The sequence below is a fragment of the Pelophylax lessonae genome (assembly GCF_965119305.1).
Source record: "Pelophylax lessonae genome assembly, chromosome: 4".
Lineage (NCBI taxonomy): Eukaryota > Metazoa > Chordata > Amphibia > Anura > Ranidae > Pelophylax > Pelophylax lessonae.
Window position 1 is genome coordinate 66,438,003 of NC_138771.1, and position 13,403 is coordinate 66,451,405.

Below are 13,403 nucleotides of genomic sequence, written 5' to 3' on the forward strand. Positions count from 1 at the left end.
TATACTCCACTCAATTTAGTGTAAATCCCACTACAGAAATGTATCCAGCTTAAATGTCACTGCCACAGTATTAAAAAGTGATAAAAAACCAGTTAGTGCAAACGATGTAGCATTGTGAATGAAAATCAAAATAAATTAGATTAAAATGTCCAATAAAGTAACTACGTAAATTCAAAATAATAATCATTTCTCTTCACAAACTTTTGAAATGCATGCACCAGTGGGTGTTTTATGTTTGGTTTAATTTTAGTTAGACTTTATTCACAGTGCTACTTTTTTTTGTACTATTTTGTATAAATTGTCCTTTATTCATGTTAAGAACCAAAAAGTAATATAAAAATACTTTTTTGATTAGATAACTGAAATATTTAATATTAACCGCTTGCCAACTGCTCACAGTATATTTACTGCGGCAGTCAGCCCCTCACAGGCAGAGTGACGTAGGTCTACGTCGCTCGCCTGTGAGGCTCTGGGGAGCGAGCGCACGCCCCCGCGGAGGCGCGCTCCCGCGCGGTCACGGACCCCCCCCCCCGCGCGTGTGACCAGCGGACCCGATGTCCGCCGGTCACTCGGCGATCGGCGGGGGAGAGGGAGAATGTCAGGCAGCTTGTGTAAACAAGCCACCTGTCATTCTCCTCGCTGTAAAAACACTGATCACATGGATCTACTATGTAGATCCGTTGATCAGTGTCCTTACAGTTCAAGCCACAGCCAATCACAGTAGAAAGCACGCCCCTAGGGACACACACAGCCCCTCCCTCCCAAATAAAGTTAACCCCTTCACTACCAGTGTATTTTTACAGTAACAGTGCATATATATAGCACTGATTACTGTAGAAATGTCACTGGTAACCCCAAAAGTGTCAAAAATGTCAGTCAAGGGTCCGATCTGTCCGCCCCAATGTCGCAGTACCGCAAAAAAATCGCAGATCGCCGCCATTACACGTTAAAAAAAAAAACACCAAAAATGACAGAAATCTTTCCCTTTGTTAGTAAACGCGATAACTTTTGCGCAAACCAATCAAAATACGCTTTTTGCGATTTTTTTTTACCAAACATAGGTAGCATAAAACAAATTGGCCGAAAATTTTAAAAAATTTTGATTTTTACATTTTTTTTGGGGAATTTCATATAAAAAAATGTGAAAAATATTGTTATTTTTGCAAAATGTACGCTCTTTTTTTGTTTATAGCGCAAAAAGTAAAAATCGCACGGGTGATCAAATACCACCAAAAGAAAGCTCTGTTTGTGGGAAAAAAAAGGACGCCAAATTCGTTTAGATACAGCGTCGCACGACCGCGCAATTGTCTGTTAAAATCACGCAGTGCCGAATCGCAAAATACCCCCTGGTCGTTTAGCAGGAAAATCCTCCGGGGCTTAAGTGGTTAATATGTTGTATTTCCCTTATAAGCTTCTTTTTACATTTTCCCCTGTCCCATTGGCTCTTTGTTGTAAAAAGCCTGTCTGTGGAGCTCAGTAGCTCAAGATTAAATTTTCATAGGTGAAAGCATTGACATTCTGCCTTCATCCAAGATTTATTCAGAGGTATTTTCCTTGAATAAAGATAACCACTGCTGTGTTCTCTCTTTAGATAACCTGTAGTGTTCCTTTGTTATGTAATAAAGTGCTATCTAAAAACTTTTCGTTGTTGTTTTGAAATGAAAAGGAAATGGTAAGAACCTTCATCAGATTTTCCATGGTGCCCATGTCCCTACTTAGGGAGGTTCATTCTCGCTCTTTGACTTGGTAAGAATTGTTGGTGGGAAATCCCACATTTTACTGTTGTGATTGGAACAAAAGGTGATGGGAAATCTATCAGGTTGCATGTTCCAGTGCCAGCTGAGAGCTAATTTCACATCACTTTGGAGTGATTTCCACTCATGTCCTGTTGTGTCTCCAGGAAAGCAAGTTATTATTAGTGATTGTTAGTATTAGTGATTATTGCGATTTTTTTCTTGCCGAAAATATATAGCAGAAAACAAATTGGCCTAAAATGTTAAAAAAAATTGGTTTTTAATTTTTTTGGAGAATTTCAAATAAAAAAATGTGAAAAATATTTATATTTTTCAAAATTGTCGCTCTTTTTTTGTTTATAGCGCAAAAAATAAAAATCGCACAGGTGATCAAATACCACCAAAAGAAAGCTCTGCTTGTGGGAAAAAAAGGAAGTCAATTTCGTTTGGGTACAGCGTTGCACGACCGCGCAATTGTCAGTTAAAGTCGCGCAGTGCCGAATCGCAAAATAGGGCCTGGTCATTGAGCAGCCAAATCCTTCGGTCTGAAAGTGGTTAAAAAAAAAAAAAAAAAGATGTAATTTTTTTTAAATAATTTTAAATAATAGTAGTAAAAAAGAGAAACTGAAGGTCAGTAATTAAACACTTTCTGATGCTAAGTTTATATTTAGGCTGCATTCACACTTGAGCGCAGCGTTTTTCGCGCGTTTTTCTACCGCGATTTTTAGGCGTTTTTCAGACATTTTTAGAGGCAGGCATTGACATCTATCAAAAACACTGGTAATCAGCCCAAAAAAGAAGCTCATGTACTTTTTTTCAGCTACAAGCATTTTGCAAAACGCTCAGATGTGAACAGGGGCCATTTAAATGAATGGGGTTTTACTTGTTGGGCGTTTTGGAACGTTTTTTTTGAGCATTTTTGGAGCTGAAAAACGCTCAAAATCGCCCAGGTGTGAATGGAGCCTTAGTGTTTTAGCAAAATTGCATGTTTTGCTTTTTTTGGTTTTTTTTGCAAGTTGCTATATCTCTCATCTGCCCCTAAATTGGAGAGTCTTCTCCGATCAAAGGAATCAGAAAAGTATTTTAAGCTGCTCTTCTTTATTAGGGCTATATAAATCCTGTATAATAATAATAATAATTAAAATTTTCAAACATCCTCTTACATATCACTCTGTGTCATTGGATGAGTCAGAATTCAGAAAATGATTCTGTTCTTTTTGAAGAAGAGCAGATTTTTTAGTACATAAAATGCATCGTTTAGCTTTTTATCCTTCTCATAAACTCAAGTTTTATTTTTTCTCACCCCAAGCTTCTTGGTGGCATTTTCAAATTACGTTGCTGTGTTTTGCAGAAACTGATTGAAACCATTTGACTGACTTAGCGGCTTTTGTTTTCTTATGAACCTTTCCACAGGTCGTGTGTATGGTGTCCTGTCAAAAAGAGAAGGTCGTGTCCTGTTGGAGGAGATGAAAGAAGGAACAGACATGTTCATTATCAAGGCTGTGCTCCCCGTGGCCGAAAGCTTTGGCTTTGCTGATGAAATAAGAAAAAGGACAAGTGGCCTGGCCAGCCCCCAGCTGGTGTTCAGTCACTGGGAGGTAAACAAATTATTCCTTCTGAATAGTCACTAGATCAAATGGGACCAGAACTGGATGCTTTGCAGATGGAGGAGTGTTTATACAGTATTTCACAAAAGTGAGTACACCCCTCACATTTTATTATATCTTTTCATGTGATAACACTGAGGAAATGACACTTTGCTACAATGTAAAGTAGTGAGTATACAGCTTGTATAACAGTGTCAATTTGCTGTCCCCTCAAAATAACTCAACACACAGCCATTATTGTCTAAACCGATGGCAACAAAAGTGAGTACACCCCTAAGTGAAAATGTCCAAATTGGGCCCAAAGTGTCAATATTTTGTGTGGCCACCATTATTTTCCAGCACTGCCTTAACCCTCTTGGGTATGGGTTTCTCCAGAGCTTCACAGGTTGCCACTGGAGTCCTCTTCCACTCCTCTATGATGACATCATGGAGCTGGTGAATGTTAGAGACCTTGCGCTTTTCTACCTCTTATTTAACCACAGATGCTCAATAGGGTTTAGGTCTGGAGACATGCTTGACCATCACCTTTACCCTCAGCTTGTTTAGCTAGGCAGTGGTTGTCTTGGAGGTGTGTTTGGGGGCATTATCATGTTGGAATATACCAAATTTACACTGTTATACAAGCTGTACACTCACTACTTTTACATTGTAGCAAAGTGTCATTTCTTCAGTGTTGTCACATGAAAAGATATAATAAAATATTTACAAATGTGAGGGGTCTAGTCACTTTAAGTGCCGGTTCACACTAGGTCGCTCCGACTTTGGGGGCGACCTGTGAAGTCGTGTGCACCGCGACTTCGGTGCGACTTGCACGGACTTCATATAATAAATGTCTATGCAAGTCACTCCGAGGTCTCCCCGAAGTAGTACAGGACCCTTTTTCTAAGTCGGAGCGACTTGAGTCGCTCCTATTAGAACGGTTCCTGTTGCACTGCATGGACCATGACTTGTCAGGCTGACAAGTCGCGGTAGTGTGGATGGACACTTATGAGATACGTTATCTTTCTTGACAGCAGATGAGGAAAGTTATAAAATATTCTGTCTACCTCAGCAGAAAATCACCCAAATGAACTAATGTCCTTATGTAAACCTCAGACTAACAAATTATAGCAGAAAATTACTGTTATGTTAACAATGCATCCCATCCCCCAATGTGCTACTGATGGCTCCTGAGAAACCCTGTACCTCCAAAAGGTCCATCTTTACAATCCCCTTTACCTCCTGCACTGCATAGCTTGATTTGTAAGTTGCAATGCCACGTCTTAAAAGAGTGGTGTGGAAAGTTGGGGGCACTTTTAGAAAGTTGATATTTGCATAGGAATTTGTGGGCTCCTATAGCCATAGGTGTGTGCCGGGTGTGGCTGGGCCCACCATAATCACCCTGTGTGGCGCAGATTCTCTCTGCTGCCCCCCCCCCCTGCAGTACCACCAGCTTCCCTCCTCTCCTCTCCCTCCCCCTTCTGCTGCGGGCACACAGGGGGCAGAGCAAAGGAAGGGGCCGGTAACTGTCATGTGTTTATTATGCTTCAGTTTGTGAATGAACAGGAAGCCGCTAAGCACCGAGCACCATTCATTCACTATCTAGTGCAGTTGAGACTGCAGAGAGAGGAGCTAGGGGGGAATCTATGTCCTCAGTCCCTTTCTTTGTTTAAAAAATTAGAAATCAGGGGTCTCATATTTTAAAAATAAAATAAAAAACTGCTCACACCGCCCTACTGACACCGTCCACTGCCCTACTGACACCGTCCCCTGCCCTACTGACACCATCCTCTGCCCTTCTAACACCATCCACTGCCCTACTGACACCGTCCACTGCCCTACTGATACTGTCCACTGCCACTACTGGTGTCAGTAGGAAGAATAGTGTCCCATCATTGGTGTCAGTGGGAGAAATAGTAACCCGTCATTGGTGTCAGTGGGAGAAATAGTACCCCATCATTGGTGTCAGTAGGAAGAATAGTACCCCATCATTGGTGTCAGTGGGAGGAATAGTACCCAGTCATTGATAGTGGAAGGAATAGTACCCCATCATTGGTGCCAGTAGGAAGAATAGTGTCCCATCATTGGTTTCAGTGGGAGAAATGGTACCCCATCATTGGTGTCAGTGGGAGGAATAGTATCCAGTCTTTGATAATGGAAGGAATAGTACCCCATCATTGGTGTCAGTAAGAAGAATAGTACCCCGTCATTGGAGTCAGTAAGAAGAATAGTGCCTCATTATTGGTATCAGTAGGAAGAATAGTGCCTCATTATTGGTATCAGTAGGAAGAATAGTGCCTCGTTTTTGGTATCAGTAGGAAGAATAGTGCCTCATTTTTGGTATCAGTAGGAAGAATAGTGCCTCATTTTTGGTATCAGTAGGAGGAATAGTGCCTCATTATTGGTATCAGTAGGAAGAATAGTGCCTCATTTTTGGTATCAGTAGGAAGAATAGTACCCCATTATCGGTGTCAGTAGGAAGAATAGTGCCTCATTATTGGTATCAGTAGGAAGAATAGTGCCTCATTTTTGGTATCAGTAGGAAGAATAGTGCCTCATTTTTGGTATCAGTAGGAAGAATAGTTGCCTCATTTTTGGTATCCGTAAGAGGAATAGTGCCTCATTATTGGTATCAGTAGGAAGAATAGTGCTTCATTTTTTGTATCAGTAGGAAGAATAGTACCCCATTATTGGTGTCAGTAGGAAGAATAGTGCCTCATTATTGGTATCAGTAGGAAGAATAGTGCCTCATTTTTGGTATCAGTAGGAAGAATAGTACCCCATTATCGGTGTCAGTAGGAAGAATGTTGCTCTATAGTTGGTGTCTGTGGGAGGAATAGTGTCTTGTATCAGTGAGAGGAACAGTGCCCCAAGGGCCAGACAAAGGCAAGCAAAGGGCCGCATCTGGCCCCCGGACCACAGTTTGGAGACCCCTGCATTAGACAAATGCACTTGTAACTTCACAAGGAGAGATAAAACCTATTCAGGATGGTAAGCAATCAGATTTAACATTTCATTTTGTAAGCAAGGGAGATAGCTGGAATGCTTCATACCGCAAAATGTCACGCTCTGGTATCTCATTGTTTCATTACATGGGTGAGGCTTTTTGTACAGTGACAATGATCAGAGGCAGTAAAATCATGGCTCGGTCTTGTAGTGTATTACTATACTCCATTAATCAGATTATGGACTATACCTCCGAACTCTGAGATTTTCTTTAGTAGATAATAGCCAGGAACCTTGTTTGTGAATTTATTGGCGTTACATCTAATAATTTGCTCTTAAAATGCTTCACGGTTTTAAAAGTAATCTTGGAGAAGTGTGTTTGGTTGGGTTTTGTCCTCATTTAGATAACAGCTGATCCTGCCTAGCAGGCACGCCCTGCTCCCATGCCAGATGTTAGGTGTCTGTCTGGGGCTGCATAGAATTTCAGGAGTGAAAATAACATTGAGATTTTAAGACACATTAGAGCCCAGTGGGAGCTTTGATAGATTTGGAAGGAATGGAATGTAAGGAAAAACATAACCAGCATATTAGATGAAGCATGTGGCTTGATACTCTTCTCAGTTCTGTTTTCTTGCTACATTTTTTCATTTCCAGCTGCCTGTCATTTGTTGACCTTAAAGTTAAAGGGTTTGTTTTTGTTCCAGTTTTTAATACCCTGTTTACTGTTCGGTTTTGTCGAATGTGTGATATGATGAGGAAACAAATACATCTGATGTCAATTTTTAATTTGGACTAGATACATCAGACTTCCTGACCAGGGCCTATTTTGCAATTCGGCACTGCGTGACTTTAACGGACAATTGCGCGGTCGTGCGACGCTGTACCTAAATTAATTTGACGTCCTTTTTTTCCCACAAACAGAGCTTTCTTTTGGTGGTATTTGATCACCTGTGCGATTTTTTGATCATGCGCTATAAACAAAAAAGTGCGTCAATTTTGCAAAAATAGCAATATTTTTCACATTTTTTTTATATGAAATTCCCAGAAAAAAAATGTAAAAATCAAAATGTTTTAACATTTTCGGCCAATTTGTTTTATGCTACATATGTTTGGTAAAAAAAATCGCAAAAAGCGTATTTTGATTGGTTTGCGCAAAAGTTATCGCGTTTACTAACAAAGGGAAAGATTTTTGTCATTTTTGTTGTTTTTTTTTAACGCGTAATGGCGGCGATCTACGATTTTTTTGCGGTACTGCGACATTGCGGCGGACAGATCGGACCCTTGACTGACATTTTTGACACTTTTGGGGTTACCAGTGACATTTCTACAGTAATCAGTGCTATACATATGCACTGTTACTGTAAAATTACACTGGCAGTGAAGGGGTTAACTTTTTTTGAGAGGGAGGGGTGGTGTGTGTCCCTAGGGGCGTGATTCTAACTATGATTGGCTGTGGCTTGAGGTGTAGGAACAGTGATCAATGGTCCTACATAGTAGAACCGTATGATCACTGTTTCTACACAGGGGAGAATGACGGGCGGCTTGTTTACATCAGCCGCCTGCCTTTCTCCCACTCCCCCGACGATCGCTGAGTGACCGGCGGACATCGGGTCCGCTGGTCACATGCGCGGGGGGGTCCGTGACCACGCTCGCTCCCTAGACCCTCACAGGCTAGCGACGTAGATCTACGTCACTCTGCTTGTGAGGGGCTGACTGCCGACGTAAATAGTCGTGCGGCAGTCGGCAAGTGGTTAATATGTATATGGTATCCATGATGGGAGTCTTGCATCAGCCATTTAAAACCGTATAATGACAAGAGCACTGGACTTGGTGATGTATGGCTCACATTGAAATCCTTGTGCAGTTTCGAACTAAAGGCTGAAGTCAAGTTTATTTCCAGGAGATGGATACTAATGGCATGGGCTAAGTGAACGTAGTGTGTAAATAATGGTAATCACCATTATGTAATTGGATTTATGCCAGAATTTTTGGACATGAACTCAGCAGCGCTCTCTGTTAGATGTGAGCGATTTATATATCCTATTTTTAGCGCCAGCAGAGGAAATTCAGGATGATAGATCTTGAATATTTTTATTTATTTTATTTATTTCAGGTTCTTATATAGCGCTGTCAATTTACGCAGCGCTTTACATATACATTGCACATTCACATCATTCCCTGCCCTCAAGGAGCTTACAATCTAAGGTCCCTAACTCACATTCATACATACATAGTAGGGCCCATTTTTTAAATAGGATCCAATTAACCTACCAGCGTGTCTTTGGAGATATGCTCAGCTTATGAGTGTGAGCTGGCAGAAGAGGGTTATGGACGTGTATTGAACCTCCATTTTCAGCATATTCACCATTAGTCAAAGTAGGCCTTTGTCTAAAGACAGCATAGTCAAAGAGGTGGTTCTAAAGGCTTAAAGTGGTATTAAAGCTTAATTTTTAAAAAAATAACAAACATATTTTACTTGCCTGCTCTGTGCAGTGGTTTTACCCACAGCAGCTCTGATCTTCTTCTTCTTTTCTGGTCCCCTGCCAGTGCTCCTAGCTCTTTCCCCTCGAGCAGTGACCCCAGAAAAAGCCGTTTGCTATGGGGGCACTGCTGCATGCTCTCTCTCGAGCTGCGGCTCTTTTTGTCCATAAGAAACAAAGAGCCGCGGCTCAGCCCTGCCCCCCGTCTCTTTCTCCTTATTGACTCACTGGCTGTGATTGACAGCAGTGGGAGCTAATGAGCTCCCACTGCTGTCTCAGCCAATGAGGAGAGAGAGTCCTGGGGCAGCTGAACATCGCTGTATTGGAGGAAGCTCAGGTAAGGATTGTAGGGCTGCAGGGGGGAGGGGGCTGCTGAACACAGAAAGTTTTTTTACCTTTATGCAAAGAATGCATGAAGGTACAAAACCTTCAGCCTTTAGTACCAATTTACCATTGTATGCATTAAGGTAAAAAAAAAACTAGGTGCTGCTGCCCTCCAGCCACCCTTTTTACTTACCTGAGCCCCATCTTGATCCAGCGATGTGCATGAGAGCATCGGCTCTCCAGGGTCTCTTTCTCTTTATTGGCTCACACAGCAGCAGGAGCCATTGTGAGCCGATGAGGAGAGAGCGGGGGCGGGACAGAGCCCTGCTCCATGTGTGAATGGACACACAGAGCATGGCTCGGGACTGCCCCCATATCAAGAGGTTTTCTATTGCGGGAAACTCAGCAGGGAGAGATGCTAGGACCACCAGGGGGGGGGGGGACGACCCAAAATGTAGAAGGTCGGGGCTGCTCTGTGCAAAACCATTGCACAAAGCAGCCAAGTATAACATGTTTCTTGTTTTAAGTTAGGACCAGTAGATAGAAAAGGTTGTGTGTAAGAGGTGGTTCTAGCAGAAACCTGTGTGCTACAGATCGGTGGTATACCTAGGTGGCTATAGGGAGGGCGGTCCACATCAAAAACCACCACTTAGATGGTGACTGTGACTTAAATGGTGCAATATGCAGAGTAGAAGTGGTGTGTCAGGAACTAAAAGATGCCTGTTGTCACACTGTCCAGTGTCCAGTCGGATGCCTGGCAGAGTTTAGAGAGGCAGGCAGCCTATTGGATGGCACATAGGTCAATCATCAGCGCTGCTGTAGTATCCCTCAAATACCTGGAAGAGATATCAGAGGAAGAGGAATGCAGGCTCCATGCAGTGCTCTGTAACTGCCGACACCAGGGGCGTTGCTAGGTGGGAAAAAGACCAGGGGCTTCAGCCCGAAGGTACATTTGATAACCCCTCCCACATTTTAAAGTAAGTCCCACCCAAGCTCCTCCCACATTTAAAAGTAATTACCGTCTAAGCTCCTCCCAATGCCCCCCCTCACCCTTGGCCAATGTATTTGTATAGCCCCCTCACGTGTAAATAAGGAATTAAAATAAAGACAAGATTTTAAAAACAATGTATATAAATATATAGCCTATAATTTTGTGCTTTCTGTGCTTCCCTGTCTCAACTTAGTAATTGCAAATACTCTTTCTGAAAGTATTTGCAATTACTTGAGACGGGAAGCACAGAAAGCAAAATATTATTTACGCTGACAAATCTGCAACGTGATAGTGTGAAGCTTTTGCTTAGATGAGTAATTATACATTTAGGAAATTGGTGGGGTCTTATGCGTGATGAAACAAATTCCAGAGAAATCCCCTGCTAAGCTGAAGCACTTCTTCCTATGAATACAGAAATAAGCAATTATGGAGAAGACAATAATGGAAATGAGGGTTGAAGAAGCAGCTTCTTGGAAAACCTTTGCACCATATCCTAGGCTGCCGCCGCGACCTGTCGCTTCAGGGCCTCCCTAAGCTGAGCCCACGCTGCCGCCAGGAGAAGAGGGAGGTGGCCCGTGGGTGGAGTTAATTCTAGGCACGGAGGAGGAATTTGAAATCCTCCTCCGCTCTGACCGTTGCCCGCGCTGTGCTCTCATGCTGTCACATGACGACGCTGACATCACCTGACATCACTGGTTGCTAGACATCAAGCGGCAGGCCACACTAGCAACCATAGTGGGCGCAGGCCAGGTCTCACAGAGCAACAGCATGGAGAGGACTCAGAGGAGGATCATGGACTCTGGGCTAATAATAATTTACACATAGCAGGAGACCTGGGCTTTTTGGGGGACCACTCAGGCTATAGCCTGGGTCAGCCCCCCCTCCCGACGCCACTGCCCGACACTGTTATCATGGACCACTAACTATAGACCACCAGAGAATATAAGGAACACTTATCCCAATATACTTTTTTGTGAGGCCATAAGGGCCACTACAGGAAGGCTGTAGGGCCCCATGATTTCTAACAACAGCACTGGTATGCTGTCCAGTTCTGGGCACCGGTCCTCAGGAAGGATGTGCTGGTACTGGAGAGAGTCCAGAGAAGGGCAACAAAAATAATTATGAGGAAAGACTACAAGCACTGAACTTATTCTCTCTGGAGAAGAGACGCTTGAGAGGGGATATGATATCAATGTACAAATACTGTACTGGCGACCCTAGCATAGGGAACAAACTATTCAGAGAAAGGGAATACAATAAGACACGTGGCCGCCACTCACTAAAACTAGAGAAAAAACGGTTTAACCTTAAAATACGTAAGGGGTTTTCACTGTCAGAGCAGTAAGGATGTGGAATTCTCTTCCACAAGCAGTCGTATCAACATGGAGAATCAATAGTTTCAAAAAACTATTAGATGGGCACCTTAAAGACCACAACATACAGGGATATACAATGTACGGTTAACAGCAAACACACACATCATAGGTTGAACTGGATGGACTGTTGTCTTTTTTCAACCTCACAAACTATGTAACTGGTTAGAGACAGACACTATCCACCAATACTAGAAGGGCATGTTATTGTTACAACCCGCTACTGATCATCAGGGCTGGTAAGGTAGTGGAGATGAGGTGTTTATTGATCCAACCAGCCACTGACCACCAATACTATACTATACTATACTGACTATAGTCTATACTATATTGACTATTGTATGAGGTTTATCTTTAGGTAGCCTGAAAATCAAATTCATTAGAAGGCCCCTTTCAAACGTGCGTTCCGATCATGTCTGTCTGTCAGTTTTTCAGGTGGACCTGATCGGATGCTCCATGCATCCCTATGGAGCAGCGGATGTCAGTGGGAGACATGCCCCCTGACACCCGCTGCTATATTATCTGATCCTGTCCGTGAATTCCAGACAGATGGAAACCCTATTTTCCATCTGTCTGGAGGATCGGATCAGATGAAAACAGACAGGTGGTCCGTTTTCATCTGATCTCCCATAGAGGAGAGCGGGGATCTGACAGCTTCATCTCTGTAAAGTAAGCGGAGATGGACCTGTCATCCGCCTGCTGAGTGGGGATCATCGGATCGATCCCCAATGAGCAAAACAGAGTCCACCGGGCGGAAAGCCCACGTGAAAGGACCCGAAGTGTTTCATTTTTTATTTGTGCTGGGTGATGTACATGCCTTTTAGTTTTAAGTTTTAACCATGCCCCTTCAAGACCTGTCTAATATGGCCACACCCTCCATTTAACTTTTCCCGGGGGGGGGGGGGGGGAGAGGTTGAGTGCCCTCAGCTATTCACAGGCCATTTCTTTTTTGATGTGTTGGGTACCAGATATGCTAGGTATGGTAGTTTAATAAAGTGATCAACTATCTAAAAAGAAGCAATGCTGAGATAGATCAGTTAGTAGGTATTGATTCTTTGATACCAAACTTTGTAGTAAATATTTAAAAAGGCCAAGAAGTATCAGATGAATGCATTAGCTTAAAAAAAAAAAAAAAAAAAACCTTAAAATTCATATGCCAGAGATTTCTAATAAACATCATTGATTTTGATACCAAGCTCAGAGAGGGCTATGAGGACTGTGGTTCACGTTTTCTATACTATGTGATACTTCTACAAGTCTTCTAGGAACTGACAAAGCCAGCAGCAACCTAAGATCTATAGGTCCCAAGGGGCACACTGATCAGTTTTTGATGTACATTTGGTGTTTAAAAAGTGGAACAAAAATGCATGAAAAAATGTATTCCTTTAACCACTTTACCACCGGAGGATTTTGCTGTCTTACGTCCAGGCCACTTTTTGCGATTCGGCGCTGTGCGACTTTAACTGACAATTGCGCGGTCGTGCGACGCCGTACCAAAACGAAATGTATGTCCTTTTTTTTGCCACAAACAGAGCTTTCTTTTGGTGGTATTTGATCACCTGTGCGATTTTTACTTTTCGCGCTATAAACAAAAAAAGCGTTTATTTTGAAAAAATAACAATATTTTTCACATTTTTTTATATGAAATTCCCCCCCCCCCCCCAAAAATGTAAAAATCTAATTTTTTTTTAAATTTTTGGCCAATTTCTTTTCTGCTACCTATGTTTGGTAAAAAAAATCACAATAAGCGTATTTTGATTGGTTTGCGCAAAAGTTATTGCGTTTACTAACTAAGGGAAAGATTTCTGTCATTTTTGGTGTTTTTTTTTTTTAACGAGTAATGGCGGCGATCTGCGATTTTTTTTGCGGGACTGCGACATTGCGGCGGAGACAGATCGGACCCTTGACTGACATTTTTGACACTTTTGGGGTTACCAGTGACATTACTACAGTAATCAGTACTATATATA

General features: G+C 42.4%; 1 protein-coding gene across 1 annotated transcript in view; it reads left to right on the plus strand.

Annotated features, from left to right (window-relative positions):
* Nucleotides 1–13,403, plus strand: part of EFL1 (elongation factor like GTPase 1) — a 669,975-nt gene that overhangs the window by 608,840 nt on the left and 47,732 nt on the right. Inside the window, exon 19 of the mRNA XM_082255636.1 lies at nucleotides 3,147–3,331. Within this exon, the coding sequence (XP_082111762.1) occupies nucleotides 3,147–3,331 (185 nt within the window). The remainder of the gene's footprint in view (nucleotides 1–3,146; nucleotides 3,332–13,403) is intronic.